Source organism: Sphaeramia orbicularis, chromosome 5, assembly GCF_902148855.1.
Source record: "Sphaeramia orbicularis chromosome 5, fSphaOr1.1, whole genome shotgun sequence".
In the NCBI taxonomy this organism is placed as follows: Eukaryota; Metazoa; Chordata; class Actinopteri; order Kurtiformes; family Apogonidae; genus Sphaeramia; species Sphaeramia orbicularis.
Window position 1 is genome coordinate 14,221,238 of NC_043961.1, and position 22,280 is coordinate 14,243,517.

Genomic DNA, 22,280 nt, shown 5'->3' on the forward strand with positions numbered 1-22,280 from the left:
GGAAAACCGTACAAGATAGGTGAAAACCGAAAATGACCGTGAGCGTCAGAAGGACCTGGGGAACACACAGATGTAGGTTTTTTTCACGTACTATGAGAAATGACTGAGTTAGAGCAGTGTAAAAACAGTCAACTGACCAAGACAAGAAGGAATCCGCTACAATGGAGAGTTAATGGAGGAAAGAAGGGATGAGCCTCCAAACTAGTGCCTGTCATTTCTCTTTAAAAAGAGCTAGGTCTTCAAACATGGGTTCATATGAAGCCCAGGAACCATGGCTACGTTTTTGGAAAATATCATTCACCTTGCGATGTATCGTTTGGCCGGGAGGGCGATTTATTCAGAGAATTTTCAGTTGAATTTTCACTGCTCTCACACTCTAGTGTGATGACATCACCCACTCTAACTCAGGAAATTTTGAGAATTTTCACTCAACCCAGGGGTTTTTGAAGACTCACCTATTGAAAACCGTAAAACCCATTATCATACCAAGTACATTCGTGCGGAGAGGACAAAAATGCCTGCGTTTTAAAGTTTGAATGAAGTCTGTAGGTGAAAGTATGGTGAAGTAGTAGTGTCTGGAAAAAAGTGGACTTTTCTGGCTGATTTTTTCATCTCCCCATTCATTTCTATGGGACTTTTTTCGCGTGTTTTTCGCGAATAACTCTGCGAAACATTCACGAATCTCTATGAAAATAACATAGCACACTATTCCCGATGAAACCGCACGTTTTAATGTATATTGTGCAGGGGTCTTTCCAGCGGTTCGGGCCCTATTAATCGGCGAAAATGTGGCCGTAAGATGAAAAATAATAATAATAAAAACTAGACAATTTCCACACGCGGAAATCGTGAGAGGGGCTCGGGGGTCGGGGGGGCATGTGGGTTCGACGTTACCAAAGACTTCATGGTCGGAGGGGAATTATGTGTTCTGAACCCCCATTCACTTTATATGGACAATCTGTGTGTCAAAGTTTGGCAGCTGACCGACGTCACCGTTAGTAGTAGTAATAGAAGTAGTAGTAGTATTTTTAGTAGTAGTAGTATTTTTAGTAGTAGTAGTAGTTGCCACAGTAACGGCGCTGCACTGACACACACACAGAATGAAACTGACACACAGAGTAGCAGGAATATGCTGAGACTGGATCAGAACAGGTCCCTATAAACTGCTAATTACAGGAAAATCGTAAAAGATAGGTGAAAACTGAAATGACCATGAGCGTCAGAGAGACCAAGGGAACATAAAGATGTAGGTTTTTTTCCCGTACTGTGAGAAATGACTGAGTTAGAGCAGTTTAAAAACAGTGAACTGACCAAGACAAGAAGGAATCCGCTACAATGGAGAGTTAATGGGAGAAAGAAGGGATGAGCCTCCAAACTAGTGCCTGTCATTTCACTTTGAAAAAAGCTAGGTCTTCAAACATGGGTTCATATGAAGCCCAGGAACCATGGCTACGTTTATGGAAAAGATCATTCGCCTTCGATGTATCGTTTGGCCGGGAGGGCGATTTATTCAGAGAATTTTCAGTTGAATTTGCACTGCTCTTCCACTCTAGTGTGATGACATCACACACTCTAACTCAGGAAATTTGGACAATTTTCACTCAACCCAGGGGTTTTTGAAGACTCACTTATTGAAAACCGTAAATCCCATCCTCATACCAAGTACATTCATGTGGAGAGGACAAAAATGCCTGCGTTTTAAAGTTTAAATGAAGTCTGTAGGTCAAAGCATGGCGAAGTAGTAGTGTCTGGAAAAAAGTGGACTTTTCTGGCTGATTTTTTCCTCTCCCCATTAGTTGTAGTCATGTGTGACCTGATTGGCTGATGCTGATCACCTGACACCTGAGCTTCAACTGTCTTTGTTCTATACTCTGTGTGTGTGTGTGTGTGTGTGTGTGTGTGTGTGTGTGTGTGAGAGAGAATCAGTTTGAATCAGTTTATTCTATCAGTAAAAGGAGGAGAAGTAGAAGGAGAAGTAGTAATAGAAGTAGTATTTTTAGTGGTAGTGGTAGTAGTAGTTGTAGTAGTAGTAGTAGTATTTTTAGTAATACTAGTAGTAGTATTTTTAGTAGTAGTAGTAGTAGAAGTAGTTTTCATAGTAGTAGTAGTATTTGTAGTAGTAGTAGTATTTTTATTAGTAGTAGTAGTAATAGTAGTCGTATTTTTAGTAATAGTAGTAGTACTTTCAGTAGTAGTGGTTGTATTTTTAGTAGTAGTAGTAGTTATCATAGTAGTAATAGTAATAGTAGTGGTATCAGTACTGTCTCACACACCCAGCGTTGCTATGGACTCTCCAGGGTTGCTATGGGAGGAGAAACATGTCAGACTGATTGGGTTTATTGGACACACCTGGGACACAGAGCAGAGGGGCTGTTGCCGCAGCAACGGCGCTGCACTGACACACACAGAGAGAGAGAGACACACAGAGCAGCAGGAATAGACTGAGTGAGTCACTCAGAACAGGTCCCGGAAAACTGCTAATTATGGGAAAACCGTACAAGATAGGTGAAAACCAAAATGACCGTGAGCGTCAGAAGGACCTGGGGAACACACAGATGTAGGTTTTTTTCACGTACTATGAGAAATGACTGAGTTAGAGCAGTGTAAAAACAGTCAACTGACCAAGACAAGAAGGAATCCGCTACAATGGAGAGTTAATGGAGGAAAGAAGGGATGAGCCTCCAAACTAGTGCCTTTCATTTCTCTTTAAAAAGAGCTAGGTCTTCAAACATGGGTTCATATGAAGCCCAGGAACCATGGCTACGTTTTTGGAAAATATCATTCACTTGCGATGTATCGTTTGGCCGGGAGGGCGATTTATTCAGAGAATTTTCAGTTGAATTTTCACTGCTCTCACACTCTAGTGTGATGACATCACCCACTCTAACTCAGGAAATTTTGAGAATTTTCACTCAACCCAGGGGTTTTTGAAGACTCACCTATTGAAAACCGTAAAACCCATTATCATACCAAGTACATTCGTGCGGAGAGGACAAAAATGCCTGCGTTTTAAAGTTTGAATGAAGTCTGTAGGTGAAAGTATGGTGAAGTAGTAGTGTCTGGAAAAAAGTGGACTTTTCTGGCTGATTTTTTCATCTCCCCATTCATTTCTATGGGACTTTTTTCGCGTGTTTTTCGCGAATAACTCTGCGAAACATTCACGAATCTCTATGAAAATAACATAGCACACTATTCCCGATGAAACCGCACGTTTTAATGTATATTGTGCAGGGGTCTTTCCAGCGGTTCGGGCCCTATTAATCGGCGAAAATGTGGCCGTAAGATGAAAAATAATAATAATAAAAATAAACGAGCGGAAGAACTATAGGTGCTCGTGGCTTCGCCACGAGCACCTCTCTCCCATTGCTTTGCAATGGGGGAGAGGTGCTCGTGTCGATGCCCGAGCCCCTAATAAACGAGCGGAAGAACTATAGGTGCTCGTGGCTTCGCCACGAGCACCTCTCTCCCATTGCTTTGCAATGGGGGAGAGGTGCTCGTGTCGATGCCCGAGCCCCTAACTAGACAATTTCCACACGCGGAAATCGTGAGAGGGGCTCGGGGGTCGGGGGGGCATGTCGGTTCGACGTTACCAAAGACTTCATGGTCAGAGGGGAATTCTGTGTTCTGAACTCCCATTCACTTTATATGGACAATCTGTGTGTCAAAGTCTGGCGGCTGACAGATGTCACCGTTAGTAGTAGTAATTGAAGTAGTAGTAGTATTTTAGGTAGTAGTAGTATTTTTAGTAGTTGTATCAGTAGTAGTTGCCACAGCGACGGCGCTGCACTGACACACACACAGAATGAAACTGACACAGAGCAGCAGGAATAGGCTGAGACTGGAGCAGAACAGGTCCCGAGAAACTGCTAATTACAGGAAAACCGTAAAAGATAGGAGAAAACTGAAATGACCGTGAGCGTCAAAAGGACCTGGGGAACATACAGATGTAGGTTTTTTTCCCGTACTGTGAAAAATGACTGAGTTAGGGCATTTTAAAAACAGTCAACTGACCAAGAAAAGAAGGAATCTGCTACAATGGAGAGTCAATGGGAGAAAGAAGGGATGAGCCTCCAAACTAGTGCATGTCATTTCTCTTTAAAAAGAGCTAGGTCTTCAAACATGGGTTCATATGAAGCCCAGGAACCATGGCTACGTTTTTGGAAAATATCATTCACCTGCGATGTATGGTTTTGCCGGGAGGGCGATTTATTTACAGAATTTTCAGTTGAATTTTCACTGCTCTTCCACTCTAGTGTGATGACATCACACACTCTAACTCAGGAAATTTGGACAATTTTCACTCAACCCAGGGGTTTTTGAAGACTCACCTATTGAAAACCGTAAACCCCATCCTCATACCAAGTACATTCATGCGGAGAGGACAAAAATGCCTGCGTTTTAAAGTTTCAATGAAGTCTGTAGATCAAAGTATGGCGAAGTAGTAGCGGTAAGAAAAAAGTGGACTTTTCTGGCAGATTTTTTCCTCTCCCCATTAGTTGTAGTCATGTGTGACCTGATTGGCTGATGCTGATCACCTGACACCTGAGCTTCAACTGTCTGTGTTCTATACTCTGTGTGTGTGTGTGTGTGTGTGTGTGTGTGTGTGTGTGTGTGTGTGAGTGTGTGTTAGTTTTTGAGTGTGTGTTTGTGTGTGTGTGTGTCAGTGTGTGAGTGTGTTTGTGCATGAGAGAGAATCAGTTTGAATCAGTTTAACAGTAATAGGAGGAGAAGGAGTACAAGTAACAGTAATAGTAGTATTTTAGTAGCAGTAGTGGTAGTAGTAGTAGTATTTTCAGTAGTAGTAGTAGTAGTATTTTTAGTTGTAGTAGTAATAGTAGTAGTATTTTTTGTAGTAGTAGTATTTTTAGTAGTAGCACCTGTAATAGTAGTAATAGTATTTTTAGTAGTAGTAGTAGTAGTAGTAGTATTTTTTGTAGTAGTTGTAGTAGCAGCAGTAGTAGTAGTAGTAGAATTTCTAGTAGTAGTAGTAGTAGTAACATTAGTAGTATTTTTAGTTGTAGTAGTAGTATTAGTAGTAGTAGCAATTGTAGTAGTAGTAGTAATATTTTTTAGTAGTAGTAGTAGTAGCAGTAGTAGCATTTTTAATAGTAGTAGTAATCATAGTATTAACAGCAGTAGTAGTATTAGTAGTAGTATCTGTACTTTAACAGACACACAGCGTTGCTATGGACTCTCCAGGGTTGCTATGGGAGGAGAAACATGTCAGACTGATTCAGTTTATTGGACACACCTGGGACACAGAGCAGAGGGGCTGTTGCCGCAGCAACGGCGCTGCACTGACACACACAGAGAGAGAGAGACACACAGAGCAGCAGGAATAGACTGAGTGACTCACTCAGAACAGGTCCCGGAAAACTGCTAATTATGGGAAAACCGTAAAAGATAGGTGAAAACCGAAATGACCGTGGGCATCAGAAGGCCCTGGGGAATGCACAGATGTAGATTTTTTTTCCGTACTGTGAAAAATGACTGAGTTAGGGCAGTTTAAAAACAGCCAACCGAGCAAGACAAGAAGGAATCTGCTATAATGGAGAGTTAATGGGGGAAAGAAGGGACTTGCCTCCAAACTAGTGCCTGTCATTTCACTTTAAAAAGAGCTAGGTCTTCAAACATGGGTTCATATGAAGCCCAGGAACCATGGCTACGTTTTTGGAAAATATCATTCGCCTGCGATGTATCGTTTGGCCGGGAGGGCGATTTATTCAGAGAATTTTCAGGTGAATTTTTCACTCCTTTCTCACTCTAGCTGCCGTTACCATGGGGACCACACACTCTAGAAATGAGGATTTTGAGTCAACCTGGGGGTTTTTGAAGACTCACCTATTGAAAACCGTAAACCTCATCCTCATAGCAAGTACATTCGTGTGGAGAGGACAAAAATGCCTGCGTTTTAAAGTTTAAATGAAGTCTCTAGGTGAAAGTATGGCGAAGTAGTAGTGGTTGGAAAAAAGGCAAGTTTTTTGTCACTCCCATTAAAAATGAATGGGGTTTTTCTTCGCATATTTGTGCGAAAACCGTAAGTGATATCGTTACCATGTGATGACACAGATAATCTTTGGGCCAAGCTGAACATTTCTGCGTTGACAGAATATTTTTAGGACAAATCGTTTGGGAATGGTAGCCACTTGAAAATGGCCCCATTCATTTCGGATGGAGAAATTTGACTGGTTTTTCGCAATTTTAACGAAATCCGTGCATCGGAATGGAACGCCTATAACATAGCACACGATTCCCGAGCAGGACGCACATTTTTGTAATAACATGTGTTGGTCTATTTCCAGCGGTTCGGGCTGAATTAATCGGCGAAAAGTGGCGGAAGATGAAGAATAATATTAATAATAATAAACGCGCGGAAGAACAATAGGTGCTCGTGGCTTCGCCACGAGCACCTCTCTCCCATTGCTTTGCAATGGGGGAGAGGTGCTCGTGTCGATGCCCGAGCCCCTAATAACAAGTGGTGCCAATTTCAACTTCAACTGAGACAGAGACAGTGGAGGTGACGGAACACAAACCAAGTCCATAAACTTTAATGTTTTGCCAAAACCATCGTCAAACGCCTCATTGGATGTTTAGTTTCTTGTTACGACCTGCACTTTAAGAGTTTTTTTTTTTTTTTTTTTTTAATTTATCATCATATATTACTTAATTCAAATTTCTTTCGCATTAGTAGTTTCTCTCTTTATCTCTATTTTTGTGGATTTTCTGTAACAGTGAATTTTCTCTGCTGTGGAACCAATAAAAACGATCTTATGACATCTAAAGAATTGCACTGACTTCTACTGTATGAAACATTAATGCCGTATGAGAACCCCATGTGATGAAATGCCACGGAGTCATGACCAAGCATCAGTATGTGATGACTTCGGAGGCAGAACAGGCTTGTTTTGCTGGTGTGACCTCTCGACAGTAACTGCAGTAGAACTCCCTGTTCAGGAAAATATGTTTTATTCAATAAACAGAAGCTGTAAAGGTCAGACCCAGCAGGTGAGTGAGCTGCCAATCAAAGCCTACACGGCAGATACTAAAGCCTTCAAGTCTCAACAGGAACATTTACAGAACATCACATTTATTACAGGCTTGTAATAGGTGGATAGTTGGAAGTGGCGTCTAGTGGCTGTCTATGGTATTGCACTTTATACAAATACTCCTACAATGGGTTCAGTGGTTTCGACTCAACTGGTCTAGCTTTAGGACCCACCATCACCCCTCAATGATAGGCCACGACCCAAATTTATAACAGTTAAACTTCTCAATTTTATTTAATGAAAAAATGGTGTGTTTTGAACCTGATATAATACAGAATATCGCGGTATGAAAACACAGAAGACAAGTTTAATGATGATAAACCAAACTGAACACCAGGGGGCGATGATAAAGAGGGAAATATTCAGTTGAACACGAAATTAGGTCCATTTGAACCAAAACCATAACGTGTACTCTAACTGCCATTTTAACAAACTTGTTTTCATGCAAAATTTATTTGATTGATAAGGCGCAACTAGTGTTTCCTAACATTATTTTTTGCCCAAAGCTCCACAACCTACTAAAAATGAGTTTGTGGCCCACTTTTGGGTCGCAAACCAACAGTTGAGAATCACTGGTTTAGATGTTTCTCCTAAAAACACACATTTAAACTAGAGTTAATACTATCCAACTAATGAACATAGACTATTTAGGAGGAATATTCTACCTCATAACATGTTTTTTATGTCTGTTTTTTTGTGCGTGCAGTGGGGGTCACTAGGGGTCACTTCCAATTATCCACATAAGACACATAGGAATACAACAGAAATTCATTATAACCCAAATAACGATGAAATAAAAATAATTTACCCTGCAGTTTGGACAGTTCCGAAACTCTTCTGTGGGAATATGTACCTATTCCCTTTAACAATAAATTTGGTCCATTTTAATCAAAACTAAAACGTGTACTCTGTTAACCCTATAACGGCAAATGTATCATATTTGATACATGAGTTTTGAAGCCCTCTACATGGTCAGTGTGATATTTTTTTTCTTGAAAAACCTGATGTATACAATTAGATACATGCAATACACAGATAATCCACCAGGGGGGAGGAATTCATTCACCAGAGGCCTTTCCAGTGACACTACAAGACTGTCATTAATGAGGAAGGAGGCACAATCTGACAATTTTGAAAAGGAATTACCAATTTGTTAGACATGTTTGTGTTATATTATGCTTTTGTTTGTTCAAAAATAATTATTTGAGCATTGAGACCCGATGTATCAAATATGACACAAAAGTGAAATTCATATATGGACATTGATATTTGAGAAATGTTTCTTTGGGTTGTTCAGATGGACCAATAAAGGCTCCAGTTTCAAAGAACTGGAATTTTCTGTCAATGATTTAACTGTTCAGGTTTTACAGGGTTAAAAATTAAAAGTGCATTCAGTCACTTATCCATTAATCCTAAAGCTGACAAAACAATCAGAACATTTCAACAACAGCCATTTTAACACACTTGGTGTTTTGATGCAAAATTATTTCAATAAATAAAGTGCAACTAGTGTTTCTTAACATTATTTTCTAGGTCTGTGACCAACTGTGAATGGGTTTGTGACCCATTTTTGGGCAGCGACCCAACAGTTGAGAATCACTGGTTTAGATGTTCTTCCTAAAAAAAAAAAAAAACAACACATTTAACTTACCTAGAGTTAATAAAATCCAATATAGACTATTTAGGAGGAATATTCTATCTTGTAACATGTTTTTTTGTGTGTGCAGTGGGGGTCACTAGGGGCCACTTCCAATTATCCACATAAGACACATAGGAATACAACAGAAATTCATTATAACCCAAGTAACTATGAAATAAAAATAGTTTACCCTGCAGTTTGGACAGTTCCTAAACTCTTCTGTGGGAATATGTACCTATTCCCTTTAACAACAAATTTGGTCCATTTTAATCAAAACTAAAACGTGTACTCTGTTAACCCTATAACGGCAAACATATCATATTTGATACATGAGTTTTGAAGCCCTCTACATGATCAGTGTGATATTTTTTTTCTTGAAAAACCTGATGTATACAATTAGATATATGCAATACACAGATAATCCACCAGGGGGGAGGAATTTGTTTACCAGAGGCCTTTCCAGTGACACTACAAGACTGTCATTAATGAGGAAGGAGGCAGAACTTTGACAATTTTGAAAAGGAATTACCAATTTGTTAGACATGTTTGTGTTATATTATGTTTTTGTTTGTTCAAAAATAATATTATTTGAGCATTGAGACCTGATGTATCAAATATGACACAAAAGTGAAATTCATATATGGACATTGATATTTGAAAAATGTTTCTTTGGGTTGTTCAGATGGACCAATAAAGGCTCCAGTTTCAAAGAAATGGAATTTTCTGTCAATGATTTAACAGTTCAGGCTTTACAGGGTTAAAAACGAAAAATGCGTTCAGTCACTTATTCAAGCCTTAATCCTAACAATCAGAACATTTCAACAACAGCCATTCTAACACACTTGGTGTTTTCATGCAAAATGAATTCAATTAATAAAGTGCAACTAATGTTTCTTAACATTATTTTGTAGGCCTGTGCAGTTCAGAATCACTGGTTTAGATGTTCATCCTAAAAAAAACCCACATTTAACTTAGCTAGAGTTAATACTATCCAACTAATGAACATAGACTATTTAGGAGGAATATTCTACCTCATAACATGTTTTTTATGTCTGTTTTTTGTGCGTGCAGTGGGGGTCACTAGGGGCCACTTCCAATTATCCACATAAGACACATAGGGATACAACAGAAATTCATTATAAGCCAAATAACTATGAAATAAAAATAGTTTACCCTGCAGTTTGGACAGTTCCTAAACTCTTCTGTGGGAATATGTACTCTGTGTTAGTGTGTAGGTCCTTATATATGTGGTGAGCAGGTGACCTGAGGCAGTGCACTAATTGGAGGCTTCCCATTTTCCACGGGTCACCGCTTTCCCTTCCCCAGATATGCCCTCTTTCATCGCTCGCATATCGAATTTGTTTTTTTTTTTTGCTGTTTTTTTTTTGCTGTTTTTTTTGTCCTTGTCCGACACACCTGCACCAAACATCACAAGCAACAAAGTAAAGTCTTGTTTGGCTCCTTCACTGTCCTTCAAACAGCTGCAGACACACTGTTCTAACTCTGTTTTTAGTCCTGTTTTGTTCTGTGATTGTACGAGCGGTGTCTTAATGCAGCTGAATTCCCTATAAATCTGTTTTCATTTACATGTTTTGATGTTTCCGCTGTTACGCTACAGAACAAGTACGAAGTCGACATTTAATCACGGAGCATAACCAGCAGCCTCTTTAAATTGATTTTCAATCTGCTGTGCCGTGCTGATCTTTGTAACTGGGATGCTGTCTGACAAAATAAACATACAGGCACGTTAATGGCAGCATCTGTGCAGGGATTTGGGCTGCGATTAAATGTAAATGAATGATCACAAAGACAGTTAGCAGAAGACATGCCGCTCTGACAATGGGCAGCTTCCATCTGCACTGGCAAAAAGGAAACAAGACACTGGAAACTAAAACAGTCAAATATTCAAATCAAAAGCATTCGACATGTTAACGGGCCCAGCGTATGAACTGACAGATCAAAAGTTTGGCTTTGCACATGACCTTCAACTCCACCACCCATCGCGGTTGGCAACTATTCGCAGATTTTATCTTTTTCCATCAGTTTTGATGGAAATATATTCAGACAAGTACAGCTATTACAACAAATTCAGACAAGACTGACTGGTTGCAAGTGGTTTGATCTAAAAAAACAAAACTGAAATCTTGCTTTTGTTCCATCATCATAGGACATAAATGTACATGAAAAAAATGTTAGCCAGTATCTTTATACAACAGACCATGAGTGTGAAATAAATGCCTTTAAAGGGGTCATATTTTGCTAAACCCACTTTTATTAGTCTTTGGTTCATTTATTTGTGTATTTGGACCCTAATAGTTCATAAAGTTTGAATTTGAACCTTCCAGGTGCAACAAAGCTATCTTTATATTCATTTTGGAAAAAATCCAATGGATTTCTACAACCTCTTTCAATTCCTGCTTAGTTTGTTATGTCTATAACTAGTTACAACATTTGCACATATAAGGTCAAGACTTCCAATGAACATTTCTCCAAGTACGACATAATTGTTTATCAGCAGCAACAGTTGTAGTTCATACTGAAAATATGTCCAAACTTCGAGCCGATTAACTAAAATGTTTTGTTTTTTTTTCATATTTTCAGTCTGATTCTTCAAATTTTCTGGCCTTGTAAAATTCTCTGGCTGTTGAAAGCATACAGTCATGGCCAAATAATTACAAAACGACAAAAAAGGATTCTTAATGTCATGCTTTAGTTAATAAGTCTTTGAAATGAATCTAATACTTGTTCTTCGGTGCTTAACATTGAAGTCAGTAAACACTGATGGTTTGCATCCAGATGCTGTGTTTCTCGGTCGATGTTACGGTAGTCTATGATGTCTTTTTTTTCCAAGATGTTTGGTCCTGGGAAGACACCAAATTCAGCAGCTGAAAAAGTCTGGGATCCCCCGCTTCATATAAATAAACTGGTAATGCAAATATTTATAGAAAAGGCACAAATCACTACATACAAATTCAGCCGAAATTAGTAATGGAAATGTATGAAGTTGAAAATATCCAACACCTGCAACAGTCAGGTTAGTTGACAAACATATTGCTGTGGCCAAATTTTGGGAATGACAAAAGTGGATTCTTAAAGGGGTCATATTTTGCTAAACCCACTTTTATTAGTCTTTGGTTCATTTATTTGTGTATTTGGACCCTAATAGTTCATAAAGTTTGAATTTGAACCCTCCAGGTGCTGCAAAGCTATCTTTACATCCATTTTTGGCAAAAAAAAATTGAGTGCATTTCTCAAATCTGTTTTAATTCCTGCTTAATTTGTTACGTCTATAACTAGTTACATTACCACATTTGCACATATAAGGTCAAGACTTCAGACGAACATTTCTCCGAGTACGACATAATTGTTTATCAGCAGCAGTGGTTGTAGTCCATACTGAAAATATGTCCAAACTTCAAACGGATTACCTAAAATGTTTAGTTGTTAGTTTAATGGGACAGAGCAGCACAGCCAACAACCTGGAGGGGGCGGGGCCTGAAGTGGCTCATGTGCATTTAAAGGGCCAGCGCTCAAAACCACCTTTCTCGTGTCGTTACTCAGAAATAGGGTTGAAGATGGACCTGTGGAGTTGAATTAATAAAGAATTCAGACCCAAGCAGAGCATTTACAGTTTATGTAGACCACAGGGAAATGCTTGAAAATGTATAATTCCATTTAAAAAAAAAAGCAAAATATCACTGCTTCAATATTATTTGTAGCCTGGTTGAAAATCTGTCTCTCACATCTCTGCATGTTCAGATATGAATACTGTAGCAAAGCAAAATAACAAACACAATGAGCTCCTATTTATGTGTAAATTTACACAGATCGAGATAATATAATTCAGTTCGACAGTCTTGTCAGTGCAGCTGCTGTGAAATAATGTTCGCACTGCCCATTTATTATTTAACTGTAGACTGTGACAATGCAAATATAATACAGTTAAAGTGTGTTCAAGCAAGTATGTGTCTCATTCAGAAACTAGAAGAATATGATACTGGTGTTTTGTGATAAGCCACTGAAAATGGTCAACTACTAAGACAGAGGAGTGGAGGAATCTGAGGGTTTGTGCTTCTGTTTATACACCATTCAAGAAGTAAAAGTAGGAAGTAAAGTCACTGTAATTCAATACAGTTACAATAAATGTCTTTCCATGTAATTTTCCAACTAACTGGAAGCAAACTTTGAACTTGAAGATGTTTAAAACACTGACTGATCTCATGAAATCGCGTCGTATGTCACGCCAGTTCTTATGGCATTTGGCGTGCTACATGTACGCATTTTTATCCTTTCGCATGTTATTCAACACCATAGATTTTTTGTGCAACTGGAGTCACATGAATAAAAAAAAAAAAAAAACGGATGTTGACGGACGTTACAACAAGTGAAGAAGAAGAGTTTTAAATTAAACATGGTGCTGTATGTGTGGACACACCAGGAAACGGAATCATTTCTTAATTTAGCACAGGATAGAGGGGTAATATTTCCTGTCGCCGTCACTGAGCTCAATAAGAAATAGCAACATTGCACTTTACTAACTTATTTAGTTATTTATTCCATTTCTTTGCTCTATTTATTATTACTGTGACTTCAAATTTTTTAAATTTTCTAATTTTATGTTCTTATCCTGGTTTTTATTCCGGATTGTTTTTAATCTTTCCTGGTTTTTATTGTGTTTTATTGCATCTTGGTTTTTTTTATTTGATCTTATCTATTTTATTCTTTTACTTATCCATGCTGCTATACCGATGAATGGTGGAACACTGAGCCCTTTTTGTTTTGTTCTGTCTTTTGTCCTGTCTGTAAGCGTGATCAAGTGCCTGTCTTGCATGTTCAATGTATGTGTTGTTGTAATGCCAAGGCAATCACCTAGACTGCAAAACAAATCTACCTACGGGTATAAATAAAGTAACCTTGACCTTGATATATAATAATAATGAATATATCTGTAAATCAACACCATATTTGTGTTTGTGGCCATGTTTATGGACTGACCCCTCGTGTCATCTTGCGATAATAAATAAACAAATCATCGCATTTGTGATTTTACCCTTTCATGCACGAATTATGAGAACCTTAATCAAAATTTTTTTTCCTGAGTGTTTTTTTCCTCTTTAGGCATGAAAAAAACAATGTGACTGAAAACTTTCTTCTTAAAAATACATTTAAAAAATAATAATAACATAAAAATAATTTTTTAAAAATTACAAAAAATACATAAAAAAAGAAAGAAAAAAAAAAAAAAAAAACAATCTTATGAACCTATTTTTCATGAAGTTGTAAAAATGTCCACTCAGCTGGACACCACACGTTTAATTTTTGAGGCACAGAAACATGTATTTACTGATAAATTGTGTGAAAACTATGGGTAACGCTTGTGATTCTGGGGGTTTATGCTCAGGAGAGATCTACATAATGTTACCAATTCATGTCAGAAAAGATATGTAGTGTCTTAAAACTCTGATAAATATATGTGTAAAAAAAAAAAAAAGAAAAGAAAAGAAAAAACAACGAAAAGAACAACAAAATCCATGAATATACAAAAAAACAGCTGTAGAAGAGCTGTCCACTGTAGTGACCAGTACGCATGAAAGGATTAATGGAAAAACCAACATTACACACTCCTGTTTATTTGACATTTAGTAAATATTGGTTAAGTTTTTAGTGGAAAAGCCACTAATGTTGAACACAAAATGCATCTACGTGTTAGCGCTTGATCGGACCCACATATTAAATATTTTTGTGTGTATTGGTGATGATGTTTGCATTGACTCCATTTGTATTTATGGTAAAAATAAGCAGTGCTTGGACTCTACTTACAGGTTGTTGCAGCCCAGTTGCAAAGACGGAAAAAAGGCACGACATTTCTATCTTGGGGGCACTGGCCTCATTACATGGAAACACAGAGCATCAGCCATGCTGATCTGCCGCTCCTCCCTCACTGTGCATTAGGCAAGACAATAAATGTCAAGCAGCCCGGCTCTTCACCCAGTCCCCACAAGTGAGATTCATTACTGGGCTATAGGGATAATGACAGGCCATCTCCTGAGAGGAAGTGAAAAGGCTCTCTATCCTTGGGACATGATCAATAGTAGGCAGGCTTGATCAAGGGAGGAGAGGTGCCTCTCCACTGCCTGTCTGGAAGGTAAGATCCCACCCACAGCATCACTTTCCAACCCGCCTTTTGTCTTTTAAGCAGTAGGATGGCAAAGCAGCAGACAGTCTGTCACTGTCTGATCCACTCACAGCCTTCTGTATATATTATACGTAAAGAAGTGGCTGGTGATTACACAGATACAAACACTCCTTAAGCATTGTTTGTGTTGGTCTCCTCTAAGGTCTGGATCACAGGGGCTGGCGGATCACTTGGCAAAATATGAGTCAATTTGGACTGAGCGTGGATGCTGTCAGAGTTGGAACCGCTAATGAGAATCAATGGAGTTCAGAGGCAGTCAGAAGCAGCCTCACCCACTGTGTTTGTTGCATCTGACATTTCATTCGATTACCATTTCCCCTCTTGAAAATCTATTCCCAGGCAATCTAAATGAGAAATCGGAATAGTCAATTAAAATGAAAAAAAGAAAGAAAAAAAAAAACAAAAAACATCCATGCTGCAGCCATATTCCGCACATGTCAGGCCAACATGTAACAGCCACAGAGATAGCAGACCTTCAGAAGTGCGTCAGTATCGTGCCAGAAACATGTTCACAATTGTGGGGGATCACTTACATGCAAATTGGAGGCTGGCTCTGCGGCTGAGGATGGCCCCCCTCACGTTGAAGGCCGTACACTGGTAAATCCCGGCGTCTTGGTCCCTGTCCAGGTTGCTAATGATCAGGTTGCCCCCAGACATGTGACGCCGGTAGTCATTCCCCAGATCGATGAGTGTTCCGTTTAGTGACCATCTGGAGAAACGCAAACACAATCAGTAGCCGAGCCCCCCTGGAGATGCCGCGCACACTCACAGTATTTATCACAGAGATCGATCTGATCGGTCCGCCCACATCGTGCACACAAGATAAAAGGTGAGTAATAAGAGCAGGGTTCTGTATTATTAACACAGAAATCCAAAGGCGGTGAATGTCATTTACAGCCTGCGATGAGGAGAGAACATACGAGTGAACATTTGTGAGATTAAAAGTGGCCACGTCTTCCATTTGTAACCCATTGAATCCATTATCCCATTGACTATTACATGGAATGTACCGCGGTAGTTGGAATTTTAAATAATACATACAACTGAAAACGTGAGCAGATTTTCACACATGGAAACATTACATATATTCCAGGAGTAGAAATTCATGTGGGGAGAATAACAGAGGTGTTTGAATGAATGGAATGATGATCAGGCGTGAGTCTAGACACTCTGCTTTATTTATAGAAGAGATCTGATGATGTTAACAAGAGTCCAGATCTTCACAGCAGTACCCTGTCTCTAATCTAGACAACAAAGAGGAGTTTTTGAGTTTTTTGGGCTTGGACAAAGAAGATTTATGAGGACTTTACAAGCAGAAAAAAAGAGAGTTGTTCTTGTTTGCCAAGTTGGAAAGGGTAATATAAGAGTTTTTTCTAGGAGTTTGGGCTCCACCAGTCGACTGTTGGGTAACTGGTGATCTAAACGACAATACACTTTCAACATTTTGTCAAATTATTTTGTGTTATTACTAAATTATTGCCTGATTTTGTTAAAAATGTATTGTTATCACTATAAACCTATTTAGTCCAGGAGGGTCTGATAGACTATTGGTATCAGTTGTCATCAGTCCATCCATTGTCTGTCCATTTTTTCAAGATCCGAAAACCATCAGTCAGACTTGATATTTGTTGTATTACATCTTTAGGGTAATCCAATCCAACTTTATTTGTAAAGCACTTTAAAACAACCACAGTGGACCAAAGTGCTGTACAGAAGAATAATTAAAACCAAAATAAAAGAATAAAATACAGAATAGATTTAAGGACATAGAACTGTACAAAAAAGAAAACAGTGCTGTACAGAAGAATAAATAAAACCCAAATAAAAGAATAAAATACAAGAACAGATTAAAAAAAAAAACATAAAAAGTCAGACAATTAACCCGTTCATGCATACTGGTCACTACAGTGGACAGTTATTCTACAGCTGTTCTATTGTTTATTCATGGGTTTTGTTGTTTTAGTTCCATATCAGGACTCTTATGCATCATCCAAAACACTGCAATACATACAATTACAGTAACTTTGCTGTTCTTGATAAACCTGATCTGCAGTAACATGTTTGAGTGTAAATCAATTGCTAATTCTTATTAGACTGTAATTAACTTTTTTTTTTTTTTTTTGCATATCCTCCTGAGACCCAGCAATGCATTTTGTCCTCTGTAGGGGACAAAAGTTTGACAGATTTACTTTTAAAATGCTGTCCATTGCTTTGGACATTCCATTAAAAAAATCAATAAGTAAAAATTGTTTTAAAAATGTTTCTGAAAAAACTGTTGCACGATGCAGTTTCCAATCAAGACAGTTTTTCAATGTAAAAAAGCTAAAACTGTCCATTTCCTGGGTCTCGGGAGGATTTTATCTCCATGAAATGAGTAATAACTAATATTAGAGTATGATAAAATGTGAGAAAACAGTAGCAATTTAGCAATTAGCAGAATTAAAAATGCTTTTATTTCATAGTTTTCACACAGTATATCAATTTCTGATGATGATTTTTAAATAAATGTTTCTTTGTTTCAAAATTTAAATGTATGGTGTCCAACTGAGTGGACATTTTTGTAACTCCATGAAAAAACCGTTCATAAAAAAAAACAAACAAAACAATTGCATTGTTTTTTTCATGCCTAAAGCAGAACAAAAACACTCAAGAAAAAAATATTGACTGAGGTTCTCATAATTCGTGCATGAAAGGGTTAAAAACAACAATATAAATAAATAAATAAAATAACTAGATAAATAAGAACAATAAACCACTACCAAATTAAAAAAAAAAAAATAGAATACAAATAATACCCTCAAACATCTCACAAGGTTTCAAAAGCCAAGGAGAAAAGATGGGTTTTAAGAAGGGATTTAAAGGGGGTAAGGTCTACCAAATTTGCTCAAAGAATTGGGAAATACTGATTTTTACAAATTCCCATTGATTTATAATGGGACAAATTTAAGCGCTGTAACTGGAAAACAGTTGAAGATATTGATATAATTACTATTGGTAATAAATAGGAAGTCACATATGGGCTTTCATTTGGTGTTGTGACCTTTGACCTTGACTGACCTTGAAAGGTCAAACCCAAGGTTATTTATGTCCAGATTTGTAGAAACTTCTTCTCCAAAACCGTCAGCTAGAATCAGTTGAAATTCATAGCAAAGGTTCCGTGGGGTAAGGTCTACCAAGTTTGTTCAAAGAACTGAGAAATATTGGTTTTTGAATCTTTTTTATGCATTTTTGAAATTTAAGAAAATCCCCATTGGTTTATAATGGGACACGTTTTGAAGTGCAACAAATTGAAAACAGAAGAAGATGTTGATATAATTACTATTGGCAGTAGATAGAATGTCATATATGGGCTTTCATTTGGTGCCATGACCTTTGACCTTGAGTGACCTTTAAATATGCTGCTGGACAACAGGACCCTAAGTCCTATTTTTCAGTATGGTATGGCGTGTGCTGCTTGATCTCAATGGGATTTTAACTGGTTAACCCTTAATAGGTAACCATGGTGCCCCCCACAGCTACAGGCTACGGTGATAAAAACATCTAAAAATGTTTTTTTTTAGTCGGTTACAATACTTTATTGCTTATAGTATGAAATGATAGCAATGAAATGAAAAAAATCTAACAAAATTGTGCTTTATTTTCCAAATAAATTCTCCTTTACTGCGTGAAGTATTTCCTTCACTAAAGTTAACAGAAAATTTCAAAAAAGTTTCACATGTTACAAATAAACACACTACATTGCTATAACACATTTGCAATACAGTTTCAATAAAGTTTCTCTAAAAACTAAACTATAACTAAAAACTAAACTAACTACGCAATTGGGTAGTACGAATAGGTGCTCACAAACAGTCTTCACAGAAGGAAAACTGACGTCACAAACACTATCAATCGATAAATGGTCATCATCTGATTCAGATTCTACCTCTAAATCTGCAAGCTCTGTCCTAATATCTTCATCACTTAGAGTTTTCCTCTTAGCCATGGCCTCACACGATGTTAAAATTACTCAAAAAAGATTAAAGCACTGAAGGTTAGCGTTATGAGAAATTTATAATATCAATTATTGATCATATTCTGAAATACCTGAAATGGAAAAACAATAAATCAATATACGTTAAAGGTAACCTGGGGTCACAGGCGACCCCAAAATGTCTGTATTGCCTATATTATTCTACGAGTTAATTTTTTGGTTCCATTTTACTTTTCAGATCCCTATACTAGGAGGGTAAATGAAGTAACACACACAAGCTTCAAATAAAAACATAGAAAACATAAAAAATTAAAAACGTGGGGTCTGCTGGGACCCCAGGTTACCTATTAAGGGTTAAATAAAAAAAATTTAAAAAACTGTTGTAAAAATGGAAAATACTCATAATTGTTGGACCGGTAAACCTCCCACCCAGACCTAGGTGAGTCAGTCCTAACCTCAGGGTGACATCTGGGAAACTAAAAACCTCTTCGTGCCGGTGAGTCCACCATCAGCAAAGAACAAACTGAAAGTTGCAAGCACTACTCTCTTAAAGAACATTGCTGTCGTCTGCTAAATGCAATATCTATAAGGCTGACTAATATCAGTAGAATTTTTCTCTGAGTAGATACGATGAGACCAAAGCAGAGTTTGCGGACTTTAAGCTAACCCACGCTCTGCAGCTCTCTCCTCTTGGACCAAATTATGAAACTAAATATAAATATAAATGAACCTGACAGCACTTTTCTTTCCAGGCTTGTTGAGTCGCATTATGTAATAAATTCCCATTATGTAATAAAAGTTCAAAATGTAATAAGAATGTCACATCATCTTGTAATAAAGCCGCATTATGTAATAAACTGACACATTTTGTAATAAACTACATCAACGCATTATAGAGTAAATTTTTTCACATTATGTAGTAAGTTATTACAATTTGAGAATTTTATTATAAAATGCACTTGACACATTTTTATTAAAATAATAATAATAATAATAATAATAACATGGCTCATTATGTAATAACAATCCCAATTAATATAATTTCAGAGCAATTTAGAAGAAATGAGTCACAGGAGCTACAGGTAATGTAATCAGAACTTTAACCACACAGTTTAAAGATTAATTTGTCACATTGTTATTCTATTGCCGTGTCAGTTGTGTCTGATACAGTATCTTATCATCTTGGAAAAATGTTCCTTGACAGATTGAACAGCAAACATTTATTGTGTGTTTTATCGATTTATGTCACAGAGAAAAGCTCCAGTCCATTTTCCTGAAAATAAACATGTGTCAAGTGCATTTTGTAATAAATTCCTCAAATTGTAATAACTTACTACATAATGCGAAAAAATTTACTACATAATGCATTGAGGTAGTTTATTACAAAATGTGTCAGTTTATTACATAATACGGCTTTATGACAAGATGACGTGACATTCTTATTACATTTTGAACTTTTATTACATAATGGGAATTTATTACATAATGCGGCTCAACAGGATAATATTATAATAAATGGTAATAAATCACTAAAGAAAAACATCAAACATCTACACGATGAGTAAATTAAATATAGGAAAATGCCTGATTTATACTAACAAAATATAAAATACACAGCATGTATTTTTACTTTGAGTTATTGATATCTTTGCTGGAAAAATGACATTTTCTTCCGTTTTCTCTGTTTTAATATAATAACATTGAATTTACTCTGAGTTTTCATGCATATCTAAATAAAATATAGGAAATTAAATACAGGAAAATATAGGATTTACTGTGAATAATGCAAAATACAGAGGATAATATTATAATAATAATGCTTTATTACAAGATGACGTGACATTCTTATTACATTTTGAACTTTTATTACATAATGGGAATTTATCACATAATGCGGCTCAACAAGGCTTCTATGTTGATCCACAGATTGGAGCAATTGAAATACATCTGATTCTGAACAGCCATTGGTAATTACAGCTGTCAATCATGTATTTAACCCGTCCCTACCTGTGTGAAAACACTGGGGAGGGTAAATCTACTTTATCATGGGGTTTATTTGCTACAAGCAGAGTATAGAGAGGACATAGAGTGTAAGAGTGTTTTAATATGTATATTTGGTGTGTGTGTGTGTGTGTGTGTGTGTGTGTGTGTGTGTGTGTGTGTGTGTGTGTGTATTTATTAGTGCTGTCAAACAATTCAAATTTTTAATCAGATTAATCACAGGGTTGCTGTGGATTAATTTTGATTAATCATGTTTAACCCTTTCATGCATAGTGGTCACTACAGTGGACAGCTATTCTCCAGCTGTTCTCTTGTATATTCATGGGTTTTATTGTTTTAGTTCCATATCAGCCAACACAGTGGACACTTATGCACCATCCCACACAGTGCATTTCATACTATTACTGTAACTATGCTGTTCTTGATAAACCTGATCTGCAGTGACATGTTTTAGTGTAAATCAACAAACAAAACAGGGTTTTTTTTGCAAATTATTTCCATGAAATGAATAATAACTAGTATTAGAGTATGTTAAAATGTGGGAAAACATCTGATTAGCAGCATTAAAAACGTTTTTATTGCATACTTTCCATATCACTTTCTGATATTAGGTTTAAATACATGTTTCTTTGCTTGAAAAATTAAATGCATTGGGTCTGGCTGAGTGGACAGTTTTGTAACTCCTTAAAAAAAAAAAAAAAAAAACTAAATCGCATGTTTTTTTCATGCCTAAAGAGCAATAAAAACACACAAATATTGTGACCAACGTTCTCATAATTGCATGAAAGAGTTAAATACCATCGTGTTTCAATTTACATGACCAGACTCAAGAAAAACAGGAATATATATGCACTTAACGTGTTTGTCGCAAGTTGAGCGACATGTTAGTCGAAGTGCTAGCAGAATCCCAGACTAATGTAAAGTTGCAGAAAAAATTATTAGACCACCCCTTGTTTTCTTCTATTTCTTGTTCATTTTAATGCCTGGTACAACTAAAGTTACATTTATTTGGACAAATATAATAAATAACAACAAAAATAGCTCATAGTACTTTAATTTCAGGGCTGATATCTAACCATTTTCTGTGTTTTTGTGACAAAAACCAAAATCCCTTCAGTTCTTACATCAGTATCTATGGCATTGTACTGACAAAAACAGTGCTTTTAGGCATTCCATGTTTTCTTTTTCTGTCTGTTTTAGTCACATGATACACACAGGAGTTAGGACTTGATTGCATAACCATTGTTTTTGATGACTTTTGATGGTCTCGATTTTTTCCACGACTGTATGCTTCGCGTTAAGGTGGTATTTTAAGCTGGAAGTGCTTTGGTGAAAAGAAAACTCCTTCCTGCAGACTGTTTTTTTTTTTTTTTTTTTTTTTTGTAGTATTGCTAATTTCTTTCTGACTACTTTTTATTCTACTTG

General features: G+C 37.1%; 1 protein-coding gene across 1 annotated transcript in view; it reads right to left on the reverse strand.

Annotated features, from left to right (window-relative positions):
• Nucleotides 1-22,280, reverse strand: part of LOC115419501 (contactin-3-like) — a 144,369-nt gene that overhangs the window by 10,143 nt on the left and 111,946 nt on the right. The window contains exon 4 of the mRNA XM_030134317.1: nucleotides 15,415-15,590. Within this exon, the coding sequence (XP_029990177.1) occupies nucleotides 15,415-15,590 (176 nt within the window). The remainder of the gene's footprint in view (nucleotides 1-15,414; nucleotides 15,591-22,280) is intronic.